Source organism: Piliocolobus tephrosceles, chromosome 8, assembly GCF_002776525.5.
Source record: "Piliocolobus tephrosceles isolate RC106 chromosome 8, ASM277652v3, whole genome shotgun sequence".
Classification (NCBI taxonomy): Eukaryota; Metazoa; Chordata; class Mammalia; order Primates; family Cercopithecidae; genus Piliocolobus; species Piliocolobus tephrosceles.
Window position 1 is genome coordinate 100,726,986 of NC_045441.1, and position 16,552 is coordinate 100,743,537.

At 40.8% G+C, this 16,552-nt stretch overlaps 1 protein-coding gene across 3 annotated transcripts in view; it reads right to left on the reverse strand.

The window, feature by feature from the left end:
* The window catches only part of LAMB4 (laminin subunit beta 4), a 110,498-nt gene that overhangs the window by 76,302 nt on the left and 17,644 nt on the right, over positions 1 to 16,552 (reverse strand). For all 3 annotated transcript variants that reach the window (XM_023183105.1, XM_023183104.2, XM_023183106.1), the window contains exons 4-11: positions 15,704 to 15,839; positions 13,039 to 13,112; positions 11,513 to 11,701; positions 10,402 to 10,465; positions 9,712 to 9,926; positions 8,391 to 8,511; positions 6,936 to 7,124; positions 2,320 to 2,499 (exon numbers count right to left, since the gene is read on the reverse strand). In XM_023183105.1, coding sequence (XP_023038873.1) covers positions 2,320 to 2,499; positions 6,936 to 7,124; positions 8,391 to 8,511; positions 9,712 to 9,926; positions 10,402 to 10,465; positions 11,513 to 11,701; positions 13,039 to 13,112; positions 15,704 to 15,839 — 1,168 coding nt within the window. The remainder of the gene's footprint in view (positions 1 to 2,319; positions 2,500 to 6,935; positions 7,125 to 8,390; positions 8,512 to 9,711; positions 9,927 to 10,401; positions 10,466 to 11,512; positions 11,702 to 13,038; positions 13,113 to 15,703; positions 15,840 to 16,552) is intronic.

The following is a 16,552-nucleotide window of genomic DNA, read 5'->3' on the forward strand; positions in this document are numbered from 1 at the left end:
AAATATCCCTTCAAAGCTCTGCTTTCAATTATTTTGAGTATATACCCAGAAGAGGGGTTTCTTTTGTAGGGGGATGAAAATGTTATAAAATCGATTGTGGTGATGATTACACAACTTCCAATACACTAAAAATTATTGAATTGTTTACAGGGTGAATTGTATGGTATGTAAATTATATTCAGTAAAGCTGTTATAGGCTGGGTACAGTGGCTTATGTCTAGAATCCCAGCACTTTGGGAAGGTGAGGCAGAAAGATTGCTTGGGATCAGTTCAAGACCAGCCTAGGCAACATAGTGAGACTCCGTCTCTTAAAAACAAAATATTAGATGGCTGTGGTGGCACATGCTTATACTCCTAGCTACTTGGATGCTGAGGTGGGAAAGTTGCTTGAGCCCAGCAGTTTAAGGCTGCAGTGAGTATGATTATGCCACTGTAAGCCAGCCTTAATGACAAAACAAGACTGTCTCTCCCCGCCCAAAAAAAAAAAAAAAATTTAAAGCTGCTATACACCCCCACACACCAAAATAATGTTCAGCTTGTTCTTGGAGGACATCAGTTTAGTCAGAGAGTCAGAGAAACATGTGGAATGCTGAAAGGTATGATGGGAAATTGGTTTGATACATAATTCATTATCATGACATTTAATTTTGCCATCAAACCCAAGAAGAGCATTTTATTACAGAAAGATTCAGCCCAATGTTCTCTAAATATGCAAATAATCCACAGTTCCATATATGGGCAAAAACATGGAGCAGGAGGCTGTCACCAAATGGAACTTATTTACCCAGGGCTCCTGAGGAATCTAGCTCTATGGAGGCCCGGAGCAGTTCTAAATTTCTGTGATCCTATAGCTGAAGGTTGGCTCATTTGGCCTCAGAAAACTGCTGAGGTTTTCTTCTATTTCCACTCCCCGCCTTCCCTGAGCTCTTTACTTTTTTTTCTTTACCAGAGAACATGTGGATCAATATTAGAAGGGGTGTGAGAAGAAAGTGGAAACATAATTTAAAAAATGAAAAGAGGCCGGGCGCGGTGGCTCACGCCTGTAATCCCAGCACTTTGGGAGGCCAAGAAGGGTGGATCACGAGGTCAGGAGATCGAGACCATCCTGGCTAACACGGTGAAACCCCGTCTCTACTAAAAATACAAAAAATTAGCTAGGTGTGGTGGTACGCACCTGTAATCCCAACTACTCTGGAAGCTGAGGCAGGATAATCGCTTGAACCCGGGAGGCAGAGGTTGCAGTGAACCGAGATCGCGCCACTGCACTCCAGCCTGGGCTACAGGGCAAGACTCTGTCTCATAAATAAATAAATAAACAAACAAACCACCACTTGAAAACTGCCTGAGATGACATCAATCTTGCAGAAATGCATACTGTAATTTAATGGATTCATATGTAGAGGTCTAGTGGAAACCAAAAGAGCTTTTGCAACTTGGCGTTAAATTTCTTGGCATTTCCCTGTTTGTTTCAGTAGGGAAAATGTGAATGCCGCCTGCTGGTCCTTTATGATAAACCCAGCAAATCACAGAGAAAAGTTCTCCACTGGCTGGGCGTGGTGGCTCACGCCTGTAATCCCAGTACTTTGGGAGGCTGAGGCGGGCAGATCACAAGGTCAGGAGATCAAGACCATCCTGGCTAACATGGTGGAACCCTGTCTCTACTAAAAATACAAAAAATTAGCTGGGCGTGGTGGCAGGCGCCTGTAGTCCCAGCTACTCGGGAGGCTGAGGCAGGAGAATGGCGTGAATCCAGGAGGCAGAGGTTGCAGTGAGCTGAAAGCACGCCACTGCACTCCAGCCTAGGCGACAGAGCAAGACTCCATCTCAAAAAAAAAAAAAAAAAAGTTCTCCACTAACCACTTAGAATTTACGGGAACCAGCATGTTACTTTTTAAAACCCAGAGGTTGGCAGGATTCTTAGGTATTCAGGATCATCAATTTTTAGGGCAGACAGAGACAGCCCCAAGCTTTAAAACAAATAGGGGCCAAGGTGGGGAGATCACTTGAGGTCAGGAGTTTGAAACCAGCCTGGCCAACATGGTGAAACTTCGTCTCTATTAAAAATACAAAAATTATCTGGGTGTGGTGATGGATGCCTGTAATCCCAGCTACTCGGGAGGCTAAGGCAGGAGAATTGCTTGAACCTGGGAGGTGGAGGTTGGAGTGAGCCGAGATTTTGCCACTGCACTCTAGCCTGGGCGACAGAGCAAGACTCCTTTGCAAAAACCAACCAACCAACCAACTAACCAACCAACCAACCAACCAACCAACCACATAGAGGTTGATGGATGCTCACCCCATCCCCCACCGTAGACTTACGCTGGCAGCCCAAGGGGTCAGTGGCGCTCAGTCCGTAGTGGTTGGGCTTGCACTGGTCGCATTTGGCTCCTTCCACGTTCTCTTTACAAAGGCACTGGCCGGCCACAGACCCTAAGGCAGGATCAGAGTGGCTCACACAAATACCACCAGCTACAGTCCCATCAGGGTCACATTCACAAGCTGGGGACACAGACATTCATTATTTTAGTTAATTGCAAATTGTGGGAAGCCTGAAATATAAGCACAGCATTTTACCCATGCTATAACTATCTTGCTTTGTTTAAATAATTAAATGTTTAAATTATTAGACCACTTGGCAAGAGCTATTCAGAAATGTCTCCTAGATCTCTAGCCTTGGAAAACTTTGAATAAATCCACACATATATTTTTAAATGACTTTCAAATTATTCCAAAGTCAGAGGACCAGAGGAAGACTGCTGTTATGACAAGTAAGACTAGATTATGTTAAGAATAGATTGATTCTTCTGGGGATGATGAGAACGTTTTGGAATTAGGTAGATATGATGGCTGGACAACATTGTGCCGGTGAACTGCTGTTCATTTAAAAATGGTTAATATGTTATGTGAATTTCATCTAAAATAGATTTAAAAAAGACTAAAGGTGAAAATAAGGTCAAAATCTCTGAAACCTGGTTAAAAAGTAAGTCTCTCCTCTATCACAGAAAAATATGTCACAAGGAAAAGTGACATTCTATTTTATTTTCCTTGGAAGAAACACCTGTAAGAAGGAAAGGGAAGGAATAGCGAGAAGTATTCATATCCTTGGTTTTGTTGGGGGAAATCTGCTGACAGGTCAAGATTTACAGAAGAGATTCTGGAAAATGGGAAAAACAGTCACTTGTAGCAAAGGAGCCATAAATGTAGCAACCTTTTTTCTGTTGTTGTTGCTGTAGACATTTAAACAACTCAAGGATGGGGTGTCATATGAAAAAGAATGTTGACAGTTTGAATTAATTCTAGAGGGTAGAACCAGGAGAGAATGGAAGTCACAAAAGGTAGCACTTGATTGAAGGAAGAACTCTCTAATAGTTAAGGCTGTCCAATACTGCAGTGAACCCCTCATCGTCGGAGGTGTCCAGGTAGATGTTGAAACAGCGCTTGTGGCTTTGGTATGGATGACAAATGTGTTGTTGGGCATTAGATGACCACCAAGGTCTCTTGTACTTTTGTGGTTCTGTGTTTCCATGGGCTTCCACTTTTAAGGAGGGCAATAAAAATAAAAAATATGAATATCCTGATTTTAAGGAACAGTCACATTCACATTTATACATGCTTCCTTTGGATTACTAAAAACAAAAATGTCAAGTCTAAAACCATGTCTATATAACCACCATTTAGGTTAGTGAGTTTAGTGGAAACAATTCAGTCAAACCAGTTGTTTCACATTATTGAAGCAACCGGTGTTTGCTCTCTGACACAATCTTTCACATTTCAATCATTTGTTATTTGTTATTGTTTTGTGACTGGTGACTCACTATGAAAAAATAGCATTGAGTTCTGTTTAGTTTGCAAAAACCACAATTTTCTTCTAATTAAAGCCAGTTGCTTCTAGAAAGAAGGGAACAAACTGGATTCATCTTAGAAGTGGCCAAAAGGAAAAAGCTAAAATTTCTTTGGGAGACAATCAAAAGTATCAGTATTGAGTTCCAGAGAATAATTTAATTATGCACAGAAGTATCCTTTGGGAAAGAGATGTGGGAGGGTAGATAGTAAACGTTCTTCGAAACAGCCTTGTGTCATGACCTTTAGAAGTCTAATTAAATGTCTTGGTGTCACATAATTCTAGCAAACTTTTATTATCAGCAGTTGAGTCTACCAAATCTTGCTTTTATATATCAAACTTAATGGCATCTTAATTGTAGAAAACTTAAAATTAGTCAACCCTTATGCCTGGAATCTGCTTATGTAAATATTTAGGTTCGAACGAGGACAACTTAGAGAAAATTTATATGAGAATGCTAATCAATCTTCAAATACACATTGTTTGTATATATACACATAAACATTTGTTGAGGTAAACTAGGAGAAACTGGAGTGTCTCATGATAGTAGTTGGTTACAAACTCCTCATCTACCTTTTATGGAAAAATTCCTTGTTTACAAAGAATGACTTCTTAGTTTCATACCAGGAGTACTAGTTTTCTTTCCAAAGCACTATCAAGTTAATACTCAGTGGTTCTTAAGGAACAAGACTTTGATTGATGTGCTCAAAATATTTGGTTTCTTATTTCCAAATCTCTTTCCAGATTCCTAGATTATCTGTTTCAATAATTGTATTTCCCTGATTCTACCCAAGAGAACAATTTAATCTTCTTTTATAAATACATAGCTTTTAAAACAATAACAGTTATGTGTGTGCATGATTACAGATTGTGGTAAAAACTGTAGGATACTTAGGAAATTGCTCTAAAGAAATACATTTTCTGAAAATCTAGTTCTTTATATCAATTTTGAACACGTCATGTAAGGTAAATTTTATATAGTCAGGTGCCTACTGAGTAATCCGAGCCAAAATATTTCATTGATGCATTTTCTATATTGTGATCACTTAAAGTTTGAAATCTAGGACATTGAATGTATTCAGATGGCCACTGAATTACACTGTATAAGACTTCATTTTATGTACTATTATTATATGAAAGTTGAAGTTAGATTTTATAGCAGCTTCCCCGCCCCCACTTTAGCATTATTTGGATATACCCTAAGAAGCGGAATCCCTGAGTAGTGGGAGAGGCAATCCTCAATGGGTGCTGGTATCCTGAACGTTCTTGCTAAGTGTGCCAGCCGTGCAAGGCCCCACTGGCTCTTTATCTAGCCGTTTCTTAGAGTTGTGCTTGCAGCAAGCAACCTTGAGGGATGGAGTGGCATCTTCCCCTGCATAAAAAATAGGCTTGCTTCCACTTGCTATAAAGCAATGAATCCTCCAAGTTCAGTGTTCCTCAGCTGTATCATAAACTCACTAGATGTGCACTATTCACATGGTATCCTTTGTGTCACTCCCATGGGACATGGGGACATGGAAACTCGGCCAATACAATGATCTTGTTGCTTGCTATGCCATGAGTTATAAAGTCTTTTGTATTTGGCTCAAGAGTTTTGTGTCTTCTGTTATCCATGATACAATAACAGGCCAACTTGTTAGTCTGCAAGTAGAGTAAGATTTCAGACCCAGTTACTGACACTGGGTATTTGAAATCAGGTTGGAGTATTTCTGTAGGCAAAAATGTATAGCAGTGATGGGACGAGAGTGAGCAAGCAAGGTGGCTGGAGTGTAACATTTAAGGAAGTATCCACTCTCAGATTTGTGCAAGCAGCAAGTGTTAGCCCTGCACTTCCATCACCCTGATAGTGAGTTCTTCCTTACATTTTAGAACTTAAGTGCCTTCCTTGGCTCACTGTAGTCCCAGTCCTGCAGGAAAATGCAAATTAAAACAATGATGAGATACCATTTGATTAGTGAAAATTAAAGTGTGATAAAACCAAGATAGCAAAAATTGAAGTTTGACAAAATCAAGTGTTGGCAAGGATGTAGAGCCCCAGGAACTCCCATTTACTATAGTGTGAGTGGCCAATGGCATATTCACTTAGGGGACCATGTGGCATTATTTAATCAATTTGAAGTCCATACTCCATGGCCCAGAAATTCCACTGCTAGGTATGTATCCTAGGGACAAAGTTTGCATAGATGCACAAGGTCACATACACAAGAATGTTTACTGCAGCATCCAAAGAAAAGTGAACAAATAAGTTTTGTCATACTTAAAGGAAAAAATTCTATAAGAAATTAAAATGGAAGAACTAAGGCTACCTAATATGGAAAAGTCTCAAAAATATAATGTTGAATGAAATATCCAAGTTGCTGAAAGACACATACAAAATGACATCATCTATCTAAACTTTGAAAACATGTCAACATATATTGTTCGTAGATAAAAACACATGTGAAAGTGTGAAAAAAATCATGATAATGCAAAATATATGAGTTTACCCCTAGCAAGGAGGGTAGACAAATGGGACAGTTGTGTACCTGAGACATCGATACGGTGCCTGTCATGTTTCATTAAAGTCCCGAGAGTGACAGGCTAAGACTGTTTTAGAGAAAGCTGATGGTGGGGTATAAAGGTGTCTATTATATTATTCTCTATTATTTTGTACAGGCTTGAAATATTTCATTTAAGAAGTTGAGATTCAAGATAAAAGATTTTTAAAGGTTTTTAAAAAGCGCAAGTTAAGTAACATGTTAGGTTATGCATCTTAACAGCAAAATTGAAGTGTCTACAGCCAGTCGAATGTTTTAGCCAATTTTACCACTTTGGTTCCTCCCCCAGCAGGCTTCCATGATACTCAAGGTGTCTGCCTCTCCTCGTGGAATCCTGCATAATTTCCTAACTACCAGGACAGACACAGATTATTTGGATCAACTTGTTTGCAGAAGGACAAGCTCTTAAAGCTGAGGTATTTTTGCAATCCTCCAGTCCCCAAAACAGGGTAGTCTGGAGATGCCGTTAAGCAGAGGGGGCGCGGGCAGCCCCGGTAAGATCAAACTGAACTTGGCTCAGACAGCGAGTAGGATCCAGGCAGAGCCCGGGGACTCACGAATGCATGCGTAGGGATCTGAGATGGTCTTGAGGGGGTCCCTGTAGAAGAGGGGCCTGCAGCGGTCGCAGTGCTGCCCCTCAGTGTTGTGCTGGCAATCTTCACACACGCCCCCGCTGAGGCCACCGCTTGCCAGGTACACAGTCATGTCGAAGTGACAGCGGCTGGAGTGGCTGTTACAACTGCACGCTGAGAGGAGAAGAAAGTGACTGAGAGGTGGACCAAAGCCTCGGGTGGCACAGCCAGCACCTCTGCACTGGTCAGGACACCCGCTGGTCCTCCGCGTCCTCCTGCCACTTTGTGTTCTTTGTATAGATGTACCAAGAAAACAAAGGGAGAAAATGTGTGCTCTCAGGGGATCTTTCTAGTACTCTGATTCTGCTCCTACGCTTTCTATAAAATGTGCTCCCGATTTGTTAAATATGTAGTTTTAAAAAATCAAGTGAACAAAAGTAAATCATTTCGGTGATCTAAAGTCACAGAGTGCAATATTTGTGGTATTCATTAAAGGATGCTTTTACTGACTTACGCTTTGTGCAACTGAAATTTTTACATGAAATGCTCTGCATGCTCTGGGATTCCTAGAGAAGACGGCAAAGCTCAATCGGCCGGGCCTCTCTTTCCACATAAGCAGGGAGCTGCAAGGGCTGCGGTCAATTTTATCTCATCTGAGGCTGGGCCAAAGGCCTGGAGGGAAAGGCAGTCTGTTTGGAGAAATTTGTCTTCATGGTAATGTCTACACTGTTTGTCTTTTTGGTTCTTTTCCTGTAAACAGTCTAAGGTCAGGCTGCATTTTCCTGAGTCTTGTATACTGTGACTCTCATGGATGAGGCTTTTTTATTAGAGCTCTTCTAGGGACATTTCATTCCCTCAAATTCTGCTTTTCCTAGTCTGGGAAAAGAAATTGAATAACAAATTTGTTTGGAAGTTCATTAAAATTCAGAGGCAGCAAACATGTTAGCCAAAACAAAACCAGCATCTTATTAGCCTGAATATTTTATTTAAAACAATACAATAGCCTGTCAAACTCAATACTGGGCCTCATTTCTCCTATTATCCTACAGATGGGTTTAAGGTCACGCTCATGGAATGTATGACTATTCAGGATGACAGTCCAGATCTCTGAACCAAATCTAGTGTTCACCAAATTCTTGGAGTTGCCTTGTCCCTGCTGATATTGCCATTACATGGCTCCGTACCTCTACTGGAAGGGTGCCACACAACATGCTTACTGTTTCATTTTTAAAATTAAACAATTTGTGGTGTGAGGGTTGCAGAAGTTGGCAATTCTTCTATGTGAGATAATTGGGAACATCAGGATATCACACTATAGGAGCTGGGAGGACAGCCTCACCACTTTGGTGCCTGCAGCCCCACAGAAATGAACGAAGCGTTTCTCAAAATAAGGAAACTCAGAGCACACTCAGTCTATGCAGGGAACTGAGTTTCACCCACATCTGCAAGCGTTGTCCTGGAGGTCTGCAGCTGGCCTCCAAGGAGCATCCTGGAAGAAGTCCTTGCATCTCTCACAGTTTGGACCATCTGTATTGTGCTGACAGACACACTGACCGTGAACCTGCATTGTGCAATAAATAGAGCATTAAAAGAGGGCTTGTCCTTGGGGACGTTGGGGTTCTTTAAATAGGAAATGAAATACCAGGTCCTGGTACTTCTCTGATCCTTAGTTTCCCGTATGTTAATTACAATACCGACCTTGACTATCTTCTATTATTTTCTTAACTAGTTTTAAACTTTATAAAAATTTTAAAAGTTCAGTGAACTTCTAAAATACAATACTGCTTTTTGGCTTTTCTAAGTTCTAGTTTCAGGGCAGCACATTGCAGCCCTCAATAAAGTGAGGGACAGGATGGCTAAGGGGTTTGTGCGGAGTTGTGGGGGAGTGGTATATGGGATTGTTTAGGAGCATAAGAGAAAAGAGGGAGTTAGAAAAGGGAACGAAGCTGAAGAAAGCCATGTGATTCTCCTGGATTTTCCCAAAATGCTCTAAATGACCCACATGCAGAGAGAGAAGTTCTGTTTCCAGTGAATGGGAAACAGTGTAGCTGAATGGGAAGGCACACTAGCTCAACATTAAGCCTTGTGTGAGTATGCCTAATAAACAGTTGACATTTATTTAGAAGACACGCACCATGGTGCTCTGCATAAAACTACAACTCTTCTACAATATCTTTTAAGGCTAGTGCCCCCAGATGAGAGAGATCTGCAGTATTAAGACACAGCCATTCCCAGTGTAAGAATGCTACTTGGATTGAACATTTTACAACATCAGATATTGCTGAAATACCTTAGCATTGACTACAGGGTCTTGCACACAAAAGTCCTTCAATAGATTTTTGTAAGAGAATGAATGTGAAATTATTAGGTTGGTGCAACAGTAATTTCAGATTTTGCAATTAAAAGTGGTGGCAAAAACAGCATTTTTGCACCAACCCAATATGATCCCTCTCCACCAAATCTCCATGCTCTACAAAATAAATGAAAAGAAGGCAAGATGAAGTATCTTGAAATCCTAAAGTATAAATTCTGCTCACTAGTTCAATGATGTCCATATGCTGCAGAATCCACAAGCACCTGTGGCTGGAGGAACTGGAGGGCCCTAGGTGGCCTATTAGGATAGGCTGAATGGCACCCACCTAAGCATAAAACTGGCACTTAGATTTGTTGATCTCCATGTGGAGCACCTCATCTACATTCAGCACCAGGACAGTGAAAGGCAGGTAGGACAGCCCACTGTTCTTTCGGATTAATAACTCACCATTCCAGGAGGGCTGAAAACATCTCCCCGCACCTTCTGCATAGGGCGACATTTGCTAGCATGGCCATTGCAAAAGCAGCTTCCCCGAACAACCATCTCGTACAGAGCATAGTAGTATTTATCAAGGGAATCATTTTGCCTCCTTCCAAGCAAAGTATCCCCAAGGGTGTGGAGCTTGGTAAAGTTTATCCTCAGGTTTGTCAATGTCACAAGGTCTAAAGAAAGAAAAATAATGAATCAAAGTGAATTTGAGGTGCATCAGTTCAAGGGACTCTTCTTTACTGATATACCCTTAATATACTATAGAAAAACGATTACAGGCCCAGTGTGGTGGCTCGCGCCTGTAATCCCAGCACTTTCGGTGGTCGAGGCAGGAGGATCCCTTGAGCTCAAGAGTTCAAGACCAGACTGGGCAACATGGTGACACCCTGTCTCTACATAAAATACAAAAATTAGCCTGGCAGGGTGGCACATGCCTGTAATTCCAGCTACTTGGGAGGCCGAGGCACAAGAATTGCTTGAACCCAGGAGGCGGAGGTTGCAGAGAGCTGAGATCACACCACTGCACTCCAGCCTGGATGATAGAGCAAGACTCCGTCTCAAGAAAAAAAAAAAGAAAGCAATTACAAGGAATATGCCAAACTTGAAATTTTTTTAAAGCTGATATGAAAAATATAAAGGAATTCATACCTTGGATGTAGGGGCTATAAGGGTTTTCAATTTCAAAACTGGGATCCAAAACTTTTAAAACAACCTGTAAAACAAATATAGATAAATTTATAGTATATTACCTGAAAATGTAATTGTCAAACACACTTTTTTTTTAAACCTCCGAGGCTCAAGCAATCTTACTACTTCAGCCTCCCAAGTAGCTGAGACCACTGGCATGTACCATCACGCCCAGCTAAATTTAAAGTTTTTTGTAGAGGTGGGGTTCTCCCTATGTTGCCCAGGCTGGTCTCGAACTCCCAGGCTCAAGTGATCCTCCTGCCTCAGCCTCCTAAAGTGCTGGAATTACAGATGTGAGCCATCACACCTGACTGTGAAATGCACTCTTACGGAAGAGACCCTGATCTTACAAGAAGGCTGAGCCATTGCTTCCCAGCTGGCATAGAATACAGATTATCATTTGGGTTACCATATGAATAGAGGTACCAAGAGCAGAAATAAATGAAAGGTATTAATCAGTCATTTCTGGCTTTTTATGTACAAGTGGTTCATACAGGCAGAAAAGGCAAAGAGAACACTTATGCTGGATTGGGATGGAGTGATGGACAATTTGGCAAGCCATGATCAATTTGGATTTGGTGGGGAATTCTGGAGCTGTCTTCTGCCACTAAATCTTTCTGCTCTACTTGATAAAATAGTACCTGTTCAATCCCACTCGCTCCAACCTTCTGCCAGGCACCAGATTTGCTCAGAGGGTTGTTCCTGGCAGATTCCCCTGGGGTGGTGGTTTACAGAGCATGGGGATGAGATAGCTAATGCCAGGCTGCTGCTAGCTTACATGGCTCCTCTGCAAGCTTTAGAAATGGGTGTTCCTTCTTCTGAGTGCCTGGGGCCATGGTGCCCCGTTTAAGTTTTATCCCACTCCCACATTCAGCTGAGCACTCTTGTGCAGGATTGCTTCTAAAAACGTATTTAGTATTTATTTGGGACTCATTTCAATTTAGACACTTTCATTTTTAAAAAAGCAACAGTACAAATTATGTTGCAGTAAACACTGTCAAAATTTTTTCATTTAATTACACTTTTTAAAAGTTTAATTTATATGAAATAAATACAAGGAAGGAAATGCTACCTCTCCACCTGTTGAGGGCTCAATATCCGAGTATTTGGAGTCACAAACAATGTCTCCCACTCCCTGGGCCTGGCCAGATGTGATGTTAGGAAAGGAAGTGGCACAGTCTTTTGCAAAATATTTGAATACTTTCCAGGTGTGTCCATAGTCTGTGGAACGTTCAACTAACATTGCAGCAGGCCGAAAAGTCTAGGAAAAATGAGTAAGTTGGTACATTTCACAAAGGCAGATTTTATTATCGACTTCAGATTGAATATTTATATTTTCTAATTCCATTTTTAAAACCTTTAGGTGTATCTTTTTGTTGTTTGTTTTGTTTTTGAGATAGGATCTCACTCTGTCGCCCAGGCTGGAGTGCAGTGGCATGATCTTGGCTCACTGTAGCCTCAACTTCCTAGGCCCAGGTGATCCTCCCATCTCAGTCTCCTGAGTAGCTGGGACTACAGGTGCATGCCACCATGCCCAGATAATTTTTTTGCAGAGTCAGAGTTTTGCCATGTTGCCCAGGCTGTTCTCAAACTCCTGGGCTAAAATGCCCACCTCAGCCTCCCAAAATGCTGGGATTTCAGGTGTGAGTCTCTGTTCCTGGCCATGTCTGTCTTTTAAAATCTACTACACAATACACACACCACAGTCTGTTTGTTTTCAGTATTTATGAGTACACACTTTGTCCTCATAATCTAATTACATTATAAAAATGTTTATGGCATTGTGAATTATTAAGGAAGATGGCTTATAAATTGAAAAGCTAATGTAGTTAATACTTTACAGCAATTTGTTGTGATTCTCTTTGCCAAGCATGCTTTTCCTCTGGCAAACTCTTATACATCCTTCAAACCTATCTGTGAAGTTTATCCTGGTTCCCCACAGCAGATTTAGCCCCTTAAATTTCCCAGCATTTTAAATCAATCATACTGCTAATTCTGTACTTATCACTTTGTATTATAATTTTCTATTATATTTATATGTTTGTATCCATGACTAGATTGGGAGTTATTTGGAGACAAAGACTGGTGTTTTTTTTTTTTCATTTTTTAAATTTCATATTCATTTTTACTTACCAAAATGAGCATAAAGTCTGACATCAAAATTAGAATTTTCCTGAATGATTAAAGAAGCACTATAGCACAATGATTTTCTCTGGCATTTGACTAACCTTAGTAAAGACCCTTTTTTCTTTCCCCTTGATCACAACCTTTCCATATTTACCTGAATAATTTCCAGTTCCTGCCCTTTTCTCCCAAAAATTATCTTTATAGTTTTTGTGGTTCCTATCACCTCAGTACTAGGAGTTTTCCTTTTCTCTGTGTCTTCTAATTTTTTAAAAAATCATATAGTCATGGCCATTGATTTTTAAAAAGTGTTTGTTTTTCTTCATGTAAGAGTCAAAGCTCAGGTGGCAAAGGTCAAGTCTGAACTTATTCTGTTTTTGTTCACTGCAAGGAAGCAAGGCAGTGAAATTCCAGATAAACACTGAGCATTTGGGGAATAGATAAAAGAGGGGCAGCAGGCCTATTCCTCTGTACCTTGAAGGTCAAGATAAGGTGGCTGAACCGAAATAATGCCTCTAAGTCCAGTCTGATGCTGACATGATCAAGACCTAAGGAAGAATCCAGAAAGAAGAATATCAGTGAATTTGAGAGACTCCTGCTTATCATGTTAATTCCCCACTGTGGCTTATCTGTAATAAAATCTCTTTGATGCCACAAGGCTGATGATCACTCTTCCCCATCTGTTGGAGTGGTATCCCATGCCACTCCAAGCCGAGGAGGTGTGGAGGGCAGGATACGTTTCACCCTGATGGTGCCCACATCTGTGTTTTAGTGGCAACACACATGGCCACCATGTGGCAGCATTACATATAACCAAGGGAGTTTCAGGACATTTGCCCTAGGTGGAAAGAGAGAAAGCGAGGTTTCATTTCCTTGTGCTAAAATCTTGACTACACATAAACATGAGCTAGCTAGCCAGAGGATGGTAAAAACCGACGCACCCATTTCTTCCAAGAGTTGCTAAAAGTCATTTGAACTAGAATTTCATTGTCACCTGGCATATAACACAACTTGGAATATTCCCCTTGGAGTGGGGACCTGTGGGCTCTTCTGTGGCTGAGGTGGTGGCAGAGGTACCCCGGTCAGGGTTTTACACTGAGCTAGTTATGATCCATCTCTAGCACAGATGTGGGGTATCAGTCCTAACCTGGACACAAAAGAAGCCCAGATCTCTCTAGAGCAGCACTGTCCAACAGAAATAGAATATGAGTCATGTATGTAATTTTAAATTTTCTAATAGCCACATTAAAAAAAGTAAAAAGAAACAGATAAATTTGTTTGTAATAATATACTTAAACCAACATATTTAAAAGTTACTTTGACATATAATCAATATTTTAAAAGTTAATGATTTTTTAAAGACAGAGTCTCGCTCTGTCCCCCAGGCTGGAGTGCAGTGGCAGGATCTTGGCTTACTGCAACCTCTGCCTCCTGGGTCAAGGGATTCTACTGCCTCAGCCTCCCGAGTAGCTGGGACTACAGCCTTCCTCCAGCATGCCTGGCTGATTTTCATATTTTTAGTAGAGACAGGGTTTTGCCATGTTGGCCAGGCTGGTCTCAAACTCCTGAGCTCAAGTGATCTGCCTATCTTGGCCTCCTAAAGTGTTCGGATTACAGGTATGAGCCACCGCACTCTGCCAGAAAATCAGTGATTTTTTATTATACATTTTCTCCCAAACTATGTCTTAGAAATCTGGGATGTTTTTACACTTCCAGCCCATCTCAGTTTGGATTAGACATGTTTCAAGTGCTCACACTGGACAGTATGGCTCCAGACGACAGTGGCTGGGCTACAGTGAATCGGGGTTCAGCCTAGAGTTCTAGGGTGAAAAGCTTAGGGACGTGTTTGCTGCTAAGTGGACAGCCACATTGCAGGCTGAGTGTCAAGGGTCCTAACCCTTTCTAGAAAGGAGATCTGTCCTTCTCTCTAAGGTGCCTGGTTGAGAATCCTTGCTCTATGTCATTGGCTTGGACAGAGTGACATTCCCTTTGTGAGGAGATGTGGAACAAGTGTTAGATGTGGGGGTCAAAACAGCCATTAAGCAAAAATGGCACCATTCATCAGGAGGATAGGTGGCTGTGGAACAAAACACCTCATATTCATTAAGGAGAGTCCAGCTGGAGATCAATAACTAGGATCCAAAATGAAATGGCATTTGGTAGACACCAATCATTGGTCAAGTGGATGACATAAATAAAACAGCCTCATATTATGCTTGCCCTAGACTATCTTATATATTATTATTATTCCCACACTCCCTTCTAATGGTCTAAAATCTTCTAAAGGAAATACATTCAGGAATTTGTAGAGAATAGAGGAATTATAGTCCAAAGGGCAACACATATCAATGTAGTGAATGAAATCGTTTTGTGCGGGTTAAGGAAAACTGAAGAGTTCTAGGCTAGTGTTAAAGAGGGGTCATCAAGAGTAGGCAAGCCTGCATCAGGAAAGTCAGGCCTGGATGGATGTACATTTGGGCACATGAGACCCATGGCTGGGGGTGGGACATGAGGATCCCTGATCAGGTCCACATTTATAGTGAGCACCTAGGAATCCAGATGGTCAGTGCCAGTGTAGGCTCAATATCACAATTGTTCACAAAGAGAGAAAGGCATACATCCAGGAAGGAAAGAACTTCAGTCCGTAGCCAGCTATCCTTTCAATTCAGATATTTTACTTTGGCTCACAGCAAGAAGCAAAATGTTCTTTTTGTCTTTCCCTTCATGTGTTGAAGGGAAAAGCACTTGGCACTAACTCTCAGACTTCCTCTGGCGTTATTCAATCGGTTTACATCAGTGTGTTTTGTATTAGGTTTAATTTACCAACACTTCATAAACTTTCTTCTTCGTATTATTTTTTTACAAAGAACAGAAGGATGCAGAGATATTTTCTTCCACATGGAAAGAGTGAAACATTCTGAGTTATGTGCTTAAAATATACTTTGATATTCCTGTAAAGGAAAGTATTCTTGTTAAAATGAAAATAAATTGTGTTCTTGTATGGGTCTCCATATTCTTGGAGGATACTGTTCCATTCCAATATAATACTTTGCTGTGACATTATTAAACCCATACAAGGAAGAGGTGTCATATTAAAATATTGAAGAAGTAAACAACTGGAAAAGAACTTAAATCATACCATTTTCAGACTGCCACCATTTCTTTTCTCTCTCTGGTTCAAAACTTACAATGACATTCTCAATGGTGTGGCTGTTGGGTTGGGCGTATGGATCATATGGAAATCTAGAGTCACAGATGAAGCATTTTTGTTCTCCCTGGAAAACACCGTCATTAAAATTAAAAATAAGAGTTGGAATTACTTATTGTTCTTCTAAATTAAAGGCAAGCTGTCCTTACTATATTTGTCTTCCAAACTGGCTAAAAATAAAAAGCAGAGGAAATAACAAGACATCAATATTCCTATCAATAGGTGCCAAAGTACAACAATAAACTATGAATTAAAATTTTAGAAATTGATACATTTGGAATAAAAATGTAAATTTATGCAAAACTCATTTTCTGTCATATAAGAGGTAGAGGACCTGGAAGTTATTTTAAACTGCCACAACTAATATTAAGAAATAAAAAATTAGAAATAGACCTCTTAGAAGGTCTTAGTGAATTGGAACTAGTTTTGCTTAGGATTTTTTTTGTTTCTGTTTTTGAGACACAGTCTCACTCTGTCACTAAGGCTGGAGTGCAGTGTTATAATCTCCTGGGTTCCAGAGATTCTCGTGCCTCTGTCTCCCAAGGAGCTGGGATTACAGGCATGCACCACCACACCCGGTTATTTTTTTGTATTTTTATTAGAGACAGGGTTTCACCATGTTGGTCAGGCTGGGTGTTGAACTCTTGGCCTCAAGTGATCTGCCTGCCTTGGCCTCCCAAAGTGCTGGGATTACAGGTGTGAGCCACCACCCCCGGCCTGCTTAGGATGGATTTTTGAAGGTTACAACGCAAAGCCTGGCCTTTGAGATTGCTTAATTTA